The sequence below is a fragment of the Morchella sextelata genome (assembly GCF_020137385.1).
Source record: "Morchella sextelata strain SCLS chromosome Unknown scls_3, whole genome shotgun sequence".
In the NCBI taxonomy this organism is placed as follows: Eukaryota; Fungi; Ascomycota; class Pezizomycetes; order Pezizales; family Morchellaceae; genus Morchella; species Morchella sextelata.
Genome location: NW_025408618.1, coordinates 2,976,107 through 2,993,246, shown reverse-complemented (window position 1 = coordinate 2,993,246; position 17,140 = coordinate 2,976,107). Strand labels below are relative to the sequence as shown.

At 46.5% G+C, this 17,140-nt stretch overlaps 5 protein-coding genes across 5 annotated transcripts; 4 read left to right on the top strand and 1 right to left on the bottom strand.

Annotated features, from left to right (window-relative positions):
- Positions 1 to 72: 72 nt before the first annotated feature.
- Positions 73 to 1,767, top strand: H6S33_009614 (uncharacterized protein; the record flags this gene model as incomplete). The annotated part of the gene is made up of 7 exons (XM_044841028.1): positions 73 to 544; positions 622 to 673; positions 731 to 966; positions 1,042 to 1,353; positions 1,408 to 1,499; positions 1,649 to 1,683; positions 1,761 to 1,767. 7 exons carry the CDS (start codon positions 73 to 75, stop codon positions 1,765 to 1,767), a joined length of 1,206 nt encoding a protein of 401 aa, XP_044698429.1.
- A 765-nt stretch (positions 1,768 to 2,532) lies between these two features.
- H6S33_009613 (uncharacterized protein) lies at positions 2,533 to 3,438 on the bottom strand (the record flags this gene model as incomplete). The annotated part of the gene is made up of 1 exon (XM_044841027.1): positions 2,533 to 3,438. The coding sequence occupies one exon, from the start codon at positions 3,436 to 3,438 to the stop codon at positions 2,533 to 2,535; it is 906 nt and encodes a 301-aa protein (XP_044698428.1).
- A 1,506-nt stretch (positions 3,439 to 4,944) lies between these two features.
- On the top strand, positions 4,945 to 6,472 carry H6S33_009612 (uncharacterized protein; the record flags this gene model as incomplete). The annotated part of the gene is made up of 3 exons (XM_044841026.1): positions 4,945 to 5,481; positions 6,009 to 6,237; positions 6,333 to 6,472. The coding sequence occupies 3 exons, from the start codon at positions 4,945 to 4,947 to the stop codon at positions 6,470 to 6,472; spliced, it is 906 nt and encodes a 301-aa protein (XP_044698427.1).
- A 3,018-nt stretch (positions 6,473 to 9,490) lies between these two features.
- H6S33_009611 (uncharacterized protein) lies at positions 9,491 to 11,185 on the top strand (the record flags this gene model as incomplete). The annotated part of the gene is made up of 1 exon (XM_044841025.1): positions 9,491 to 11,185. The coding sequence occupies one exon, from the start codon at positions 9,491 to 9,493 to the stop codon at positions 11,183 to 11,185; it is 1,695 nt and encodes a 564-aa protein (XP_044698426.1).
- A 27-nt stretch (positions 11,186 to 11,212) lies between these two features.
- H6S33_009610 (uncharacterized protein) lies at positions 11,213 to 11,410 on the top strand (the record flags this gene model as incomplete). The annotated part of the gene is made up of 1 exon (XM_044841024.1): positions 11,213 to 11,410. A coding segment is annotated over one exon (198 nt), but the record flags the coding sequence as incomplete, so codon positions are not given.
- Between the last annotated feature and the right edge of the window lie 5,730 nt (positions 11,411 to 17,140).

Here is a 17,140-nt window from a genome sequence, read left to right as displayed (position 1 = left end):
AAGAACAAGAAGAAGAAGAAGAAGAAGAAGAAGAAGGAGGAGGAGGAGGAGGGGCACAATCATATCATCAAAATGCTTAAGTCATGGCTGCTCATTTGCTGCCACGGCTTTTTGACTGCCCTTGCCCAAGGCAGCTTGGAAGCCACAGCTACAGATTATTCTTTCTCAACAAGCTTATTAACAACAAAAACGGCGGCGACGGGCCGTGCAACTACACCAGCGAGCAGTACTTTCCTAGACACTTCCGCATCAGAAACACTACTTCGTGGTACTTATGATGGGAAAGATGAGACGACAACATCCTCTACAAGGTCAAATGGGACTTTGACGTTGGCGACCTCAACTTCGGCACTAGGAACATTAACAACAACTACACTTCCCACAAATACCCAACCTTGCAATCTTTATGTCGAATTTTGTACCCGCCTGTACAGTAACGTCACTTATATCGGAACCCACAACTCCCCATTTGTACGCCAAAGTAATGCGGCTGCCAATCAGGAGTTGGACGTGGAGACACAACTCAACGACGGAATTCGAATGCGTATGTTGTCCTAACGAGGCTATATAAAATTATTTTTATCAGCTTTAAATAGTTACTTACATTTCTCGGAATGTTAGTCCAGGGACAAACCCATATGGTCAACAATACCCTATATTATTGCCATACGAGGTGAAGAATTTTATCCTAAGCATTTTCAGATGAAGATTATTAATTTTCCCCTGTCAGCTGTGATATCCTTAACGCTGGAACGGTTGAAGACTACCTCACTAAGGTTGCAAAATGGATCAAACGAAATCCCTTTGAAGTTGTCACAATTCTTATAGGCAATGGAGACTTCGTCGACATTGGCAATTATACTGATCCTCTGGTCAATTCTGGGCTGGCAGATATTGCATACGTGCCACCAAAACGAAACATTAGGTACAATCAGTGGCCAACTCTCTCAGAGTTGATTTTGACAGGTAGTTCCATGACGTGAACCTTAAGTAAATATTTCAATTTTCTTGGTAGAGTGAGCTAACACGCGGCACTCGAAGGTAAACGCGCTATCGTATTTATGGATTACAAAGCAGACGAGGGTATCGTTCCGTATATTTTGGACGAATTCAGTTACATGTGGGAGACGCCATTTTCTCAAACCGACGCAGCGTTCCCTTGCACTATCGAAAGGCCTCCAGACCAGCCTAGAAACGACACCGAGGGAAAGCTTTACATGGCGAATCACAACCTCAATGTCGAGTTTTCTTTCGCTGGTCAATCATTGTTAGTGCCAAACACTGTGGCTATTAATTCTACGAACGCAGTAGACGGGCCAGGGTCCTTGGGCTTACAGGCGAATCAATGCAGAGGTTCGATAAGTACATCGTTTCCATTGTCTAGAAAGACTGTCTAATGTATAACAGGGCTTTGGGAACGCTACCCAAATTTTTTACTAGTCGATTTCTATGAGGCGGGAAATGGATCTGTATTCGAGGTTGCGGCAATGGCAAATAATGTGACTTATGTCAACACGTGTTGCGGAAAAAAAGATTCAGCCGCTTCTTCAGTTGATATACACATCGGTTTCGTGTGGTCAACAGTTGTCATTAGTTTGCTAGTATCCCTCTAGTAGTAGACACATATTTAGGTTCGTCACATTCATAGTACCTCAAGCATTGGGGCATAAATTATTTCATTGCGTACGTTTTCTTTTCTTTTCTTGGTTTTTATAGGTGGGAAGGGTGGCTGTCAATTGTTGATAGACATGGAGATTAAGATTCTAAGACAAATTGATGGAGAGTGGCTATTTAAGCCGAATATATATACACCTTGATTTTTATTCCTCGTTTATATAATTGTTTGGACAGGGGTGGGTGAATGGATCTCGAAAACCTACAATATCATGCCATGGGACCACTCATAATCAAGACTCACTTAAAACTACATGAAGCTCCGTAGATAGGGTATTATTTAATTGCAGTTGTAGGCGCCTTCATATACAGAGAAGGTAAGATAGCATGCAGAGCACTATATCAAATTTATTCCTTCAACCTTGGTCGCCGCCATTGAAAGGTTTTCTCTCCGCAGAGGTCATCAACTCGTGAGAAAGAGATTCATACCATGAACCAATATTAAGATGTATCCCATGAGCTATTGGCGTTGAGAAAGACAAAAGTTGGGGAAAGTGGCGTTCTTATTGACTTTTGCACTTGTCTCAAAAACACAGGATACTTTACTATGCAAATCCCAAACCGTCACAGAGAAAGGTTGCCGTAGTCAGGGTATAGAGAGCTGGTGACTGCGACTTAATTCCCTATTCAATTTTTCCGGTTCTCCTTCCCGAATACACGAGAAACTGGTCCTAAAAACCTTTTCCAACTGAACATAACTGAACTCAAATTACCTCTTTTCCCAAGGTGGCACCTAAATTAAAATGTTACTTTCAAAGAATATATACATATTCAAGGCTTAATTACTTTTTTTGCTCAGTAAAGGAATCCGATGTGACCCTATAAGTACCTAGCCCAAGGGAAATCTATCTGGTGAATCTAGCTAGATATTTCCTCCAAATGATCGGTTCCCTTCATACAGGTAGGAGAGCCCAGCCTTGGGGAATGTCCACGGGTGAGGTTACCCCTTGTTTTAGTCGTAAGTTCCTCGATTCGGGCTCTCAATATCTCCTTCTCCTTCTGCCAAATGTTCTCCATCACTTCATAGTCGGACAATCGAGCCTGCATCGAGGAAAACAGCTCATCATAGCTACAAAGCTTTTGGTTGATAACCGCCATGCCTGTTTCCGCTGCGGTTCGGGCAGCACGTTCATTCTGAACATCAAGTTTCAACTGAGCGATTTGAAACTGAAGCCTGGGAATATCCTCGCTTGTCTGATCTTGCTGCTCACGGATTCTTTCGAGAGCCTCTTTTGTCTCAGACCGAAGTATCATCTCCTTTTGCATATTTGTGGCCATATCATTGTGAGAATTTCGAAGATTGATGTAGTGCAGAAGTAGTTGGTGAACGTCGGTTATGCGGGCCTTCATCCAACATATATTCTCCGCGAGTAATTGACCGGAATCATTACTATTGACGAATGTAGACGTAGTAGCACTTGGGTGTGTGTTTGGGTTCAGAGGCGCAATAATATCAGTGTCCATAGGTTCTGAAGGTACAAGATACTGCTGGCTCTTGGTTGGGGAAGAGCCCGACGTCATAGGGAACGGTTGTGGAGGTGAGTAGCACTCAGATTGAGACGTGGCTGTTCCTGACGTGGCCGCCTCGTGTGGATAATCCGAAAGCCGATCGGGGTCATGGTTGAAAGTAGGCCCTTGGCTTTTATTGCGAAGATTATCATGCGATGTGCTTGGGTTATTATCTTCATGATCGGAAAAATCTCCAAACAACTCCTCATCTAAGGCTGTATAATCAACCATGGTCCCGTCATCGGCAGCATGCATTATATACCCCTCAAGCGAGAATTCGAAGGAGTTGAGTAAGAATTCGAAGGAGTAGGGTAAGAATTCGAAGGAGTAGAAAATAAAAGTTTCCTGCGGGAGGTTGTATTCTGAAGTTCCACACATATATGTATCTAGCACCTCTAACGTACTTTACATCCCTTCGTGTGTTTTCACGACCGGGAGCTAGTAGGCAACATTTACTCGGTAGTAAACCTAGCCCTCACTCCGCGAACCTCTTTTCACCTTCTGTATCCACAGTCTGTAAGTAGCTAGATTTTCTAAGTATCACCACGCCGTCTTGGGCCTAGTGTCTCCGTTTTTGCTGCAACGAACGAAGGCCGCATCCTGGCAACCAGGACAGAAATAAAAAATTAGAGCATGTTCTGCTACCAAAATATTTCAAATTTTTGATCAAGCTCGTAAGCCACAATGGAGGTGAATAAATTTCAGAGCCCTAGTAATATACAATATTTGGGCTGGTGAACTTGGTGCTAAGTCTGGTGCTAGTGCGGTGAGAATTAAGTGATACGAGCTTGAATATTTTGGTCTGAGCAGAATATTGATATTGTGGCTCTAATAGGATGACAAATATCGTAAAAGGTGGTTGCTCGAACACTACCTTCAGAAAGAATCTCACATATTGTGCCAAGACGGCCGAATATCGTGATATTCGTTGCAACAGGACGCGGCCTTAGCAGTTCAGGTCAAAATCTGATAAGGTGAAATACACGTATTCACTTATCAGATTCTTACCTCAACTACATGACAGTTGCCCTCCACTTCATGTATGTATGTACATACCAAATGCCAAAAAAGCCACAAATCTGCTGTAATGAATGATTTTCTTTTGGAATATACAGGTTCATTATAACAGAGGGCAACTGATGTCTACTAGCGAGAATATCAAATCTGTCCCTTTTGATACGTCGTAGGTAGTACTAATGTCGACAGTTTTATGGGTCATGTGACCCGATATCTTGCTTAGCTTAGCTTCTCACAGAATATAGGTCACATGACCAATAAAATCTAGTGTCATCATACTCTAGAGCACTGTTCCTGTCTGATGGTTGTTTAGCCTTGGCGTCCCAAAGTAAACTATGCTAAATCCCTGCCTATCAGACAGGATCCGCCTTCACCCCGTGAGTGAGTGTTGGTGCAGCGTTCCTTGGCTGTAGGTTTAGTGCCAGATTTTATATCGGTATCCTGTGTGCTCGCGACGTAGGGAAACGCTCAGGTAGTGGGTACATACCTGCCCATGCCAGTGAGAGATAGAAAAGACAGCAGCAACTCCAGAAACATAACATAAGGCCCAACCAGTCAGACAGGGATTGCACAGCATACAGCCCTCTCTTCAGATCTACGGAGGAGTGAAGGTAAACTCGGGGAAAGGGCCTGGCAGTTGTTGCCAAAATACCAAGAGCAAGAAAATTAATAGTAACATCGGCCAGATAAATACAGCCTCTTCGTATTCAATCCTACGTACTCTATGGCACTGTCAACACCACGATGAACTCGCTCAGCCTACTTTCATCCCAAGTTGATAAAGTCATCGGCGGAACTCCTTCGTCAACCACCAGACCCGATTCATCAAAAGCTCTACGGCATGAGCATAACTCGAACCCTTTAGCTTCAACCGGCAAGAGGTCTTACTTAGCAAGACATGTTGTAGACGAAGCTGTTTTCTACGAGAATGATGAGGAGGACGACGAGGAGGACGATGAAGGGGATGACGAAGACGACGATGAAGATGACCGAGATACGGAGCAGGCAACACTGCTTTACAACAAAAGTTCGCAGACGCTGAATGACAGGATATACATGGCCCTGATTAGTTTAGGTGCTTTCCGGTGGTTTATTTCTACACTGGTTGCGTCAACCAACTGGCTCATATCCTGTGTTTATGATGAGCAGGGCATTTTCTCACCCTTCATGCCATTCCGGAGGCTTACTGGGCTCGGCATGAAACCTTTCGGAGCGTCCGATCATGCAAATCCTAATTTCAAACCCCCTGTTAAATCCCAACACTGGCCCACCGCCCGGGATGTAAACGACGAGAAAAGGGACCATGATCATTACCCCAATGACCCGATAGTTATATCAACTACGCCTACGCATCACTCTCGATCAAAATCCATCAGTCAAGATTCCAATCCTCTTCTTCAGGAGGAGATAGTACCGCAAAGATCAATAAGAATTCGTTTATATAACGATGATTTGACAAGCAAATCAAGGACTTCATCTGTAAAATCACCAACGTCACCTTCATCGAGTCTCAGACTCACAAAGTATCCCCGTAACTATGGACCGCCAAAACCTCTTCTACCCAGTCACCCCTCACCAAAAACATTGATATTGGACCTCGATGAGACTTTAATTCACTCACTGGCAAAAGGTGGACGGATGACTTCAGGCCACATGGTTGAGGTCAAACTCGACCGGCAACATGCAATTCTTTATTACGTCCATAAGCGGCCATACTGCGATGATTTTCTTCGAAAGGTATCATGTCGTTGGTTCAGTCATGATCCTTCTGTCTACCCTACCTTGTATTGACTTTTATTTGAATATAGGTTTGCAAATGGTATAATTTGGTTGTGTTTACAGCTTCTGTGCAAGAATACGCCGATCCTGTGATCGATTGGTTAGAACAGGATCGAAAGTATTTCAAAGGTAGATACTACCGTCAACATTGTACTCAGCGTAATGGTGCATATATCAAAGATCTTAGTGCCGTCGAGCCTGATCTTTCGAAGGTCATGATTATCGATAATTCACCCACAAGCTATTGTTTCCATGAAGGTTGGTGTTGGCACCCGGTTTTTCAAAGTGACTTTGGGGACTTCAAGGGAGTTTGGATACAAATAGCTTACTTTTTGGGATTACATTCTCACAAGATAACGCGATACCCATTGAAGGATGGATCAATGACCCAACCGATATAGATCTCCTACACCTAATACCTCTTTTGGAAGCCCTTCAGTATGCCACCGATGTGAGGGCACTTCTTGCGTTGCGGATGGGCGAAACATGTTAGTAAACGGGAACTATGTACTGTGATAAAAAGGCGATGGTTTTCCTGTCCTACTCAATTAGATTTCATGTTTGGTTTCTTTGTTTTAATAGGTCCGAAAGTCCAAGAAGTTTGTCTTTCAAATCGCATGTTACTACTTTGAATTTGCATATTCACTTAGCAAATATAATTCTGCGTGATATGGCGGATCTACTAGGCCCAGGTAAAACAGTATCGGGACCAGCAATCCTCTTGGTCCCCACGTCACCTCCCTGTGGTACATAAGCGTGGCGCTGAGCCTCGAAGCTGTTGCTCACGGCGTGGACGACTATTTTTGAGATAGAGCGGTTGGAATAAGTTCAAATTCTCCAAACGACCGTTGGAGTCTGTTGGTCCAGTGTTGGTTTAAACACATCCAAAGAAAGAAATAGTGACAGAACTAAATCTAACTAAACAGAAAGTAAGAACCAAACGGAGCGGGTTGTGGGGGCACTGTGTAATTTGGTAACAGTTTAGTACAGTCTCACCTGGATGTAGGGAACCCCGTGTTCAGAAATATTAGTTACAAGGAAATATATTGAGAATTGTCTTTCTCCCAACGAAAAATACCTCTGTATACGGAAAATTTGGCTTTAGTGTAGTGGATTCGAGTCTCTAATTTAACACCCCTGTCACCCTGGTAAACATAGAAATATTATTTGCTGTAAGGAATTTGCACTGTGCCAAAAGTAAAAATTTTATTTCTTGAGGTGGCTACTGACATCAGCAAGCTTACTGTAACGGGGGTCTCTTCTAAAAGAAAATAGAATAAGGTAGAATAGAGACGGCGATGCAAGATAAACAATCAGGTTGCAGATTATTCAAAGATACTATCGCTAGAACTCAATAATCTTTAAGGGCTCTGCTATCGATAAGAACTTGATATTTCTTTCTGATGAAGACTGGAGAGAATAGGACTGCAGGGCGAGAATGAGCCTGAGTACTTATACTCTGAAAGCCTCTATTCTCTGCTCCTAACTTCCTTACTAAGCTCTGGTGGAGCCTTTCTTCGGTCCGGAAACAATACCACCGCTACCCCACTTTTCTCTAAGCGTCAGCAGGTGTTTCCGATGCCCAAGGCAACCACCCTTAGTCAAAGCCTTTGTAACACCTGCAGGCTTAGTTGTCACACAACCGGGACCTACATGAATGAGCTGACGCTCAAATGTAAGCTTAATCATTGCTGTAGAGCTTTCGCTTATTGTAGACTTCCCTAACATAGTCACTGCCCCTTCGGCGGACATGCAATGCTCAGAGGATACAGAGGATCACCGGGCAATCAGAGCTTCACTCTGGCCGGTCTTCTAATCACTGGCGAGGCATAAACTCGTCAGTCCTTGCTCCCATGAATAGATCCCCTTCCTAGCGCCCGGAATGTAGTTACTCTAACAGCTGGTAGCTAACCACACTGCCGGTACTTGCATATCACCGTACAACTGGCTTTTAACAATAACTCTCAGCATGTAACCGGGCTGTTACGGGCATGCCAAGCATTTACAGGAGTGAGAGAAAGGCTAGTAGATACCCCCAATAGCCTCTAATACTAATGGCAACACCACTATCAACTCCGGTTCGCATCCACGAGGTGTGGTGCGATCGATATGCGACCAAATGCGGAGTTGCGGTTTTCCTAGTTAAAAAACACGTTTTCGACCCCAATAATAACCCCCGGAGCGTCAAACCGCCGGAGGGGAGTTCTTTAGTACCGGTAAATATATGAGGGACAGCTGGAATCAATCGAATCGAAGATCGGACCACTCGGAGCGAATCGGCGCAAGCTGCCAGCCGACCGAGTACCTATCGGCGGTACCTGTGGGCATGAGAGAACTCTGCTATTTGGGAAAGCGATGTGGGAAGAGGCCTGAGTAGGTAGCCTTGCCCTCCGAGACCTCCGAATAGCCGACGCTGACGATTATCCACCAGACGGCCGATGGAGAAGAAACATCGACAGGGAAACGTGCATTAGAATGGGTAAATAGGTTGAGGGGTTTCTGCGGGCTTAGGAGCTTGGGTTACGGACTTAGGAGTTAAATGTTCTTGGTTGTTTTTCGGGGTCTCGGACATGCCACGAGTGTATTCTGTATTATTAGACTGGGTCCTCGAGACATAAGCGAGGGATATAAATACTGTGTCATTCACTGACTAGCCAAACCATCATCGGCGAAATCAGAGTCTTAACAATATAAATCGTTGATACGCGAGTTACAACTTTACTTGACTACACTTTTGGAATTACTTTACTCTATCGTGACTTCGAACTCTACCTGAACTATTACGTCGAAGACGGTCGAATAATATATGCTAACTCTAGTGAATCTTTGTTGATAACGTAGCTCGCGGGGCCCGTATCGGATCAAGGAGAATCATACTCGACGTTGACTGAAGAGACCTTGGAGACTTCTACCTTTGTAGCTGTTAGCTGAACTCTGAGCTCTGCGTAGTGTACTCTTGTGGTCTGGTACGCATCCCTCACAGGAAGTCTACAGTAAGCGAAAGCTCTACAGCAATGATTAAGCTTACACCTGAGTGGTAGCTCATTCATGCAGGTCCTCGGTTGTGTGGCAACCAAGGCTGCAGGTGTTACAAAGGCTTTGACTAAGGGTGGTTGCCTTGGGTATCGGAAACACCTGCTGACGCTTAGAGAAAAGCGGGGTAGCGGTGGTATTGTTTCCGGTACTGAGGGAAGGCCCACCGGAAACTTAGTAAAGGAGTTAGGAGCAGAGAATAGAGGCCTTCGGAGTATAAGTACTCAGGTTCATTCTCGCCCTTCAGTCCTGTTCTCTCCAGTCTTCATCAGAAAGAAAACCAAGTTCTTATCGGTAGCAGAGCCCTTAAAGATTATTGAGTTCTAGCGATAGTATCTTTGAATAATCTGCAACCTGATTGTCTATCTTGCACGGCCGTCTCTATTCTACTTTATTCTATTTCTCTTAGAAGAGACCCCCGTTACAGATAATCTTTAAGGCTCAAGTCACCTTCAGATTATTCTTCCTCTATACAAAAATGTCCGCCCTCTCGGCACCAGATGCACCCCTTCAGATTGAATGGCAGCCGGTGCCCCTTCAGCTTGATGCCACCGGGCAGACACAGCTTGTCAAGAAGCCCAGGACCGCTCTACAGACCTACATCCCCGGTTGTGAGCCTGCCTGGCAGGATACGGACGAAGTTTCCATCCAACAGTTCTTCACAGAGCTCCAGACCTACCTCCAGCACAGTCTGCAGAATCAGTTGACCCGGGGCGGTCAGGCACTACTCCTTGTACAAGAGCGTCAGGCAGCACAGAATGCTCTGATGGCAGAAGCTCTTGAATACATGAGGCATGAAGTCAACTCTGTCCAGGAAGAACTCCGAAAGTATGCGGAGAGAGATGAACTGGAAGCCGATGCCATGGAGATTGAGTGGACAAATCCGGCAACTCCACCAGACTTTGTTGCCGAGATACAGAAAGCCCTTGATGAAGGAAGGCTAGTGGTAGGGAGACCAGCAACTCCGGCACCAAATCCAGGCTCCAGGTCCTCTTCCAGAGCAGCTACCAGAACAATGCAGCGGAAGACCAGTCCCTTCGCAGCATTTCCGGTCAGATCCACTAGGAGAGTTGTTCCTATTGTCCAGCCAGCGGTGGGAGCATCTCCCTTACCTCCTAGCCGCTTTGCAGGAATAAACCCATTCCTTGGATTAGCCGACCGATCCTTTGACTATGAGGGAGAACTCTATCCAGGTGCAGGCCGAGGACCTCCCAGCCCGCTAGCCAGGAACTCAGGAAGGTTCACCATGTCTGGGGCCGCTCAACCAGGAGCAACCTCTCCACTGGCCAGCAACCCGGCACCAGTAGTACCTGTGGCCCCTTCTGCTGCGGCCGCTGCTCCCCCTCCAGCCAATGCGCAGGGTGGAAGCGGTGGGAACCAGAACCCTCCAGCCAATGCGCAGGGTGGAAGCGGTGGGAATCAGAACCCTCCACCTCCTGCGGCCCGTGCCCCTGCTCCTGGAGATTCAGACAGTTCTGACAGCTCGGACTCGGAACCAGAAGGTGGTGATAGAAGAAGCTGGCGGAGATACCTTAAGAAGAAGTTGGGGAAGCAACAAAGGGATTTGTTTGCTATGATGTCCCAGCACTATCAACCTCCGGCCACCTCTCACCCTTCTACTTCCACCAGAGCTCGAGAACCAAAGGCACCACCACCCTCCAAGTTTCAGGGCAAGGCGGAGCAAGTGGAGACCTTCATTCGGCAATGTGAGAATGTGTTCTCCATCGAGGGTCTGTCATTCACCTCTGAGGAGGTCAAGATCCGATATGCAGGCAACTTGATGGAAGGAGAGGCAGCGATCCGATGGTATGAGGCATACCACAATTCAATTAATCAAGCCTCCGCCAACCGCCTTGCGGGAATGCCGGTGGCTTTGGATCTGAGATGGAAGCGCTGGGATTCCTTTGTGGATGCTTTTAGAGCAGCCTTCGGTGAAGCCATCTCTCGAGATGATGCTGTAGCCCAATGGAATACCCTCACCCACACAGCTCGAGGAGGAATAGACCTCTTCCTGAATACTATCATTCAGTTGATGTGGAAGACTGGCTATGAGGGTCAGTTGGTGGATGATAAGATTCATAATTCCCTCCTCCCGGACCTAGGCATGAGTTGGGCTCTTTTTAATCCCAAGCCAAAGTCCTTGATGGAGCGGATAGCTGCTCTAAGAGAGTGAGGGCACACCCATGAGAGGTACCAAGGGATGGCAGCTGAGAAAGCGCACCCTCGGACCAAGAAGGATCCTCCCGCTCAGAAGGACCAGCAGCCTAAGAGGAAAAGAGAAGCTGCGAGCTCCTCCGGACCTCAGAAGACTCCTGGACCTAAAGACAAAGCGGTGGAACTGAAGGGTATCCCGGGGGATATTCTAGAAGAAAGAAGGAAAGCAGAAGTATGCTTGAAGGTATGACCTTCCGGTACTCCCTATTGGTAGAGTGCATAGACTGACTTGTGCAATAGTGCGGCAAGTCCAGACACAAATGGACCGATTGTTGGTCAAGAGAACCTACTGTTGTCCGCGTGGCAGCAGTGAGAGTACAAAAGCGAAAAAGAGGGAATGGCAAGTCCAGCTCTCAGAAGAAGGCTAAAGTGGCTGCTGTAGTAGCAGAGGATCCGCTTGTTGTACTCCCGGAGGTTACAGAAGATTTTGTTTTGCAGCCTGAGCAAGACTCGGACAATGAAATCCTCTGGTAGAAAAGTGTCTGTTTGAGTCTATGTTTACTAGTTTTCTTTTATATGGGGGTTTTCGGTTTCTATGTTTTCTCTTGAATAAATTATGATTGTGTTTCCGCCTATTTGATTGCTCCAAGCACTCTGAGGATGGGTTTAAGACCCGAAACAGCTGGTCTGTCAGTGCTCTACCAAAGTTATATTTGCTACCAAGACACTTCCAAACCGCTGATAAAAAGGACTACTACACAATACATCTGCTATATTACCGCTTGGGAATAGAACCAAAGGATCTCTGATCTTAGTAGTGCCCGAAGCTATTAGCTATGTTGAAAAGACAAAGAGAAACAAGTTCGGAACCCGCTGTTAAGCAAAGAAGGTTGGAACAGAGACTTCCCTCCTTACCAGTACATGGAAAAAGACCTATACTGAAGGCAGGACTGTCATGGACGGTCAAAGGAAAGGATGAAGGCGCCCAAGGGTCTTTCCTGTTTGATACCGGTTGTACAGGAGCTATCCTCAACCAGAGTTTTGTCAGGAAACATGGAATCCCCTTAGTGCGGCCGGATCAACCTCTGACGATGTTTGATGCTCAAGGAGATGTCATGATGGGAGGAGGCGAGTATTACACTCACCCGGTCCGCATGACTATGGGAGATCATAAGGAGACACTCCGATGGGAAGTGGCTATTTTGGAAGAAGGAATGACCGGTTACCTGCCAATTAGTTGGGCTAGGAAGCATAACCCGGACATCAACTGGGAACTCAACACCATGAGCTGGAGGAGTAACTACTGCAAGCAGAATTGTCTCCCAGCGGCCACCAAGATTGAACTGATCTCTCCATACCAGATGCTGGAAGAGGAAGAGACAGTTTACCAATTGGTTGGTTCAGTATGGCATGATGAGGACGGAGGTGATATCGCTGAGAAGATACACCATCTTTACCGGGAATGGGCGGATGTGTTCAGTCAAGAGAAGATTGAGGAAATGCCGCCGCATTCTCATAATGATTTGAAGATCAAACTCTTGCCTGGCACCGCTCCCCCATTTGGCCCGCTATACCCATGTTCCGCTCCAGAGTTGAAGGCCCTCCGAGAGTACCTAGACAAAGAATTGTCTTCAGGAAAGATCTCTAGATCTAACAGCACTGCTGCGGCACCCATATTGTTCATTCCTAAGAAGGATGGTACATTGCGAATTTGTGTGGATTACAGAGGTTTGAACAAGGTCACTGTCAAGGACAAGTACCCGCTGCCTCTCATGAGTGAGCTCAGAGACAGGTTGTTCAAGGCCAAGATCTTCACAAAGATAGACCTGAAGAACGGCTTCAATTTGATCAGGATAGCAGAAGGTGATGAGTGGAAAACCGCTTTCAGAACCCGCTATGGACTGTATCAGTATAATGTGATGCCATTTGGTCTATGCAATGCTCCATCCGCTTTCCAGGCAATGATCAATGATGTGCTAAAGGAACTACTGGATGAAGGAGTAGTTGTCTATATTGATGACATCCTCATCTACTCGGAGACTGAGAAAGAGCATGAGCTATTGGTCAAGAAGGTACTACAGAAGCTTAGGGAAGCTAAGCTCTGTGCCTCGATCAGTAAGACATCCTTCCATGTCCGAGAAGTAGAATACCTAGGCTATCACATCTCGGAAGAAGGAGTATCTATGTCAGAAGACAAGGTGGAGGCAGTTAAGGAATGGCCGGTCCCTGAGAATATCAAGGCAGTACAGGCATTCCTCGGATTTGCAAACTTCTATCGCCGCTTTATTGAAGGCTTCAGTAAAGTTTGCAAACCATTAACTGACCTCCTGCAAAAAGACAAGAAATGGTATTGGACGGCAGCACATGAGCAGGCCTTTGAAGAATTCAAGAGGCTGTTCACAAGCGCTCCAATCCTCCTTCATTTTGACCCTAGTAGGAGAACGGTGGTCGAGACAGATGCCAGTGATTTTGTCAAGGGAGCGGTGCTCTCTCAGTATGGGGATGATGGGAAGCTACATCCGGTGGCATTCTATTCTAAGAAGTTCTCCCCTGCTGAGATCAACTATGACATTCATGATAAGGAAATGGGAGCTATTGTAGCCTCTTTCCGGGAATGGGAACACATGCTCAAATCTTGTGAGCAAGAGATCACGGTTTTCACAGACCACAAGAACTTGGAGTATTTTAATTCTACCAAGGTTCTCACTAGGCGGCAAGCTAGATGGTCTGAGGACCTCGCCGGCTACAATTTCAAAGTTGTCTACAGACCGGGAAAAAAGAATGGCAAGACTGATGTGCTATCTAGGCGCTGGGATCACCGCCTTGGAGAGGGAGGTGAAGCTCTGCAGCCGGAGCCACAGTTCTTTTTTAGGCCAGGTCAATTGGTTTTGGATCCTGTAAAGCTAGCGGCTGTCAGGGTGAATCAATTGCAGAATACATTCTTAGAGCGCCTATATGCGGCTGCTAAAGAGGATAGTTTCTGGCAGGAACTGCACTGCTCCCTGGTTGAAAGGAAACCAAATTTGGACCAGAACTTGTCGGTCAAGAACGGTCTCATCTTCTACAAGAATAGATGGTATATACCCAAAGACAAGAAGCTTCAGATGGAAATACTGTCCGATACCCATGACTCTAAGGTGGCTGGTCATTTTGGCCAATTTAAGACACTAGAGCGGGTGAAAAACAACTTCTTTTGGGCCAACATGGATAAGGATGTTGAGGAATATGTCCGGAGCTGTGATAGCTGCCAGAGGAATAAGACCTCAAGACACAAGAAGTTTGGTATGCTCCAACCGCTGGAGATACCCTATCGGCCATGGACTTCCATCTCTATGGACTTCATTGTGGGATTACCGGAATCTAGTGGGTTTACAAAGATCTGGGTAATAGTGGACAGTTTTTCGAAGATGGCACACTACATCCCTCTTCCTACCCTCAATAAAACGGAAGATTTGGCTAAGTTGTTCTTGAAGGAAGTTTGGAGACTCCATGGTTTACCCGATGACATAGTCTCGGATAGAGATAGCAGGTTCATCTCTCACTTTTGGCAATCTCTCATGAGTCTCCTCAATGTGAAGCTGAAGATGTCCACATCTTTCCACCCCCAAACGGACGGTCAAACAGAAAGAGTTAACCAGACCCTGGAACATTACTTGAGGAGTTATTGTTCATATCAACAGGATGACTGGGCAGAACTCTTGCCTTTGGCAGAGTATGCTTATAACTCGGCGGTCTCTGAGTCTACCAAAGTATCGGCTTTTTATGCCAACTATGGATATGAACCCAGGACCAACTGGCCGGCCCCAAAGAAAGGAGTAGAATGGAACAATCCAGCGAGCAAGGTCATGATATCTCAATGGGAATCTATCTGGCAGGCTATGAACGCCAGCTTGGGTAAAACTAGGTTAAGGATGGCCCGGTGGTATGATGCTCATGCCCTGGCACCGCCTGAAATCAAGCCCGGAGATGAAGTTATGTTGGACCGGCGCAATGTGCAAACAAAGCGGCCTTTGGGAAAATTGGATCAGAAGAAGATGGGACCCTTTAAGGTCTTAGAAGCTATTGGTACCCGTGCCTACAAGCTCTCTCTTCCCCCCCAAATGGGAATCCACCCGGTCTTTCATGTCTCTCTTCTGGAACCTTACCGAGCACCGGTAGATCCTGAGAGAAGAGTTCCTGTACCGGAGCCCGAAGAGATTGAAGGAGAACAGAACTGGGTTGTCCGAGAGGTAGCTGATAGCCGGGTCAATAAGAAAAGGAGACGAGTGGAATACCTAGTGCTGTGGGAAGGTTATGAAAACGAGGATGCTACATGGGAACCTTGGGAGCATCTCAAGAAGAGTGCCGAAGAAGCCCTTCGAGATTTCCACATGAGGTATCCTAAGAAACCCAAGGACAAGCGGCTTGTTGGGGTGTAGATTTTTCTTTTGGGTTTTCATTTCCTTGCATATCACGGAGTTTCTTGTCATATAGATTGAATGGTAATAGAATGGTTATAGATCTCGGAGACCAAGATCCTGGAAGAGGGGAGTGGTGTAACGGAGCCATTTCAACTGTCTGGTGTATGAGTACACACAGGGCCCGATTACATGCTGAGAGTTATTGTTAGAAGCCAGTGGCACGGTGATATGCAAGTACCGGCAGTGTGGTTAGCTACCAGCTGTTAGAGTAACTACATTCCGGGCGCTAGGAAGGGGATCTATTCATGGAAGCAATGACTGACGAGTCTATGCCTCGCCAGTGACTAGAAGACCGGCCAGAGTGAAGCTCTGATTGTCCAGTGATCCTCTGTATCCTCTGAGCATTGTATGACCGCCGAAGAGGCAGGGACTATGCTAGGGAAGTCTACAATAAGCGAAAGCTCTACAGCAATGATTAAGCTTACACCTGAGTGGTAGCTCATTCATGCAGGTCCTCGGTTGTGTGGCAACCAAGGCTGCAGGTGTTACAAAGGCTTTGACTAAGGGTGGTTGCCTTGGGTATCGGAAACACCTGCTGACGCTTAGAGAAAAGCGGGGTAGCGGTGGTATTGTTTCCGGTACTGAGGGAAGGCCCACCGGAAACTTAGTAAAGGAGTTAGGAGCAGAGAATAGAGGCCTTCGGAGTATAAGTACTTAGGTTCATTCTCGCCCTTCAGTCCTGTTCTCTCCAGTCTTCATCAGAAAGAAAACCAAGTTCTTATCGGTAGCAGAGCCCTTAAAGATTATTGAGTTCTAGCGATAGTATCTTTGAATAATCTGCAACCTGATTGTCTATCTTGCACGGCCGTCTCTATTCTATTAGATTCTATTTCTCTTAGAAAGGACCCCCGTTACAGATAATCTTTAAGGCTCAAGTCACCTTCAGATTATTCTTACTCTATACCAAATGTCCGCCCTTCCGGCTCCCGATGCACCCCTTCAGATTGAATGGCAGCCGGTGCCCCTCCAGCTTGATGCCACCGGGCAGACACAGCTTGTCAAAAAACCCAGAACCGCTCTACAGACTTATATTCCCGGCTGTGAGCCTGCCTGGCAGGATACCGACGAGATTTCCGTCCAACAGTTCTTCACAGAGCTCCAGACCTACCTCCAGCACAGCCTGCAGAATCAGTTGACCCGGGGCAGTCAGGCCCTACTCATTGTACAAGAGCGCCAGGCAGCACAGAATGCTCTGATGGCAGAAGCTCTTGAGTACATGAGGAGGGAGGTCAACTCTGTTCAGGAAGAACTCCGGAAGTATGTGGAAAGAGATGAACTGGAAGCCGATGCCATGGAGATTGAGTGGACAAACCCGGCTACTCCACCAGACTTTGTTGACGAGATACAGAGAGCCCTTGATGAAGGAAGACTAGTGGTGGGTAGACCAGCAACTCCGGCACCAAATCCAGGGTCCAGGTCCTCTTCCAGAGCAGCTACCAGAACAATGCAGCGAAAGACCAGTCCCTTTGCAGCATTTCCGGTCCGGTCCACTAGGAGAGTCGTTCCTATTGTGC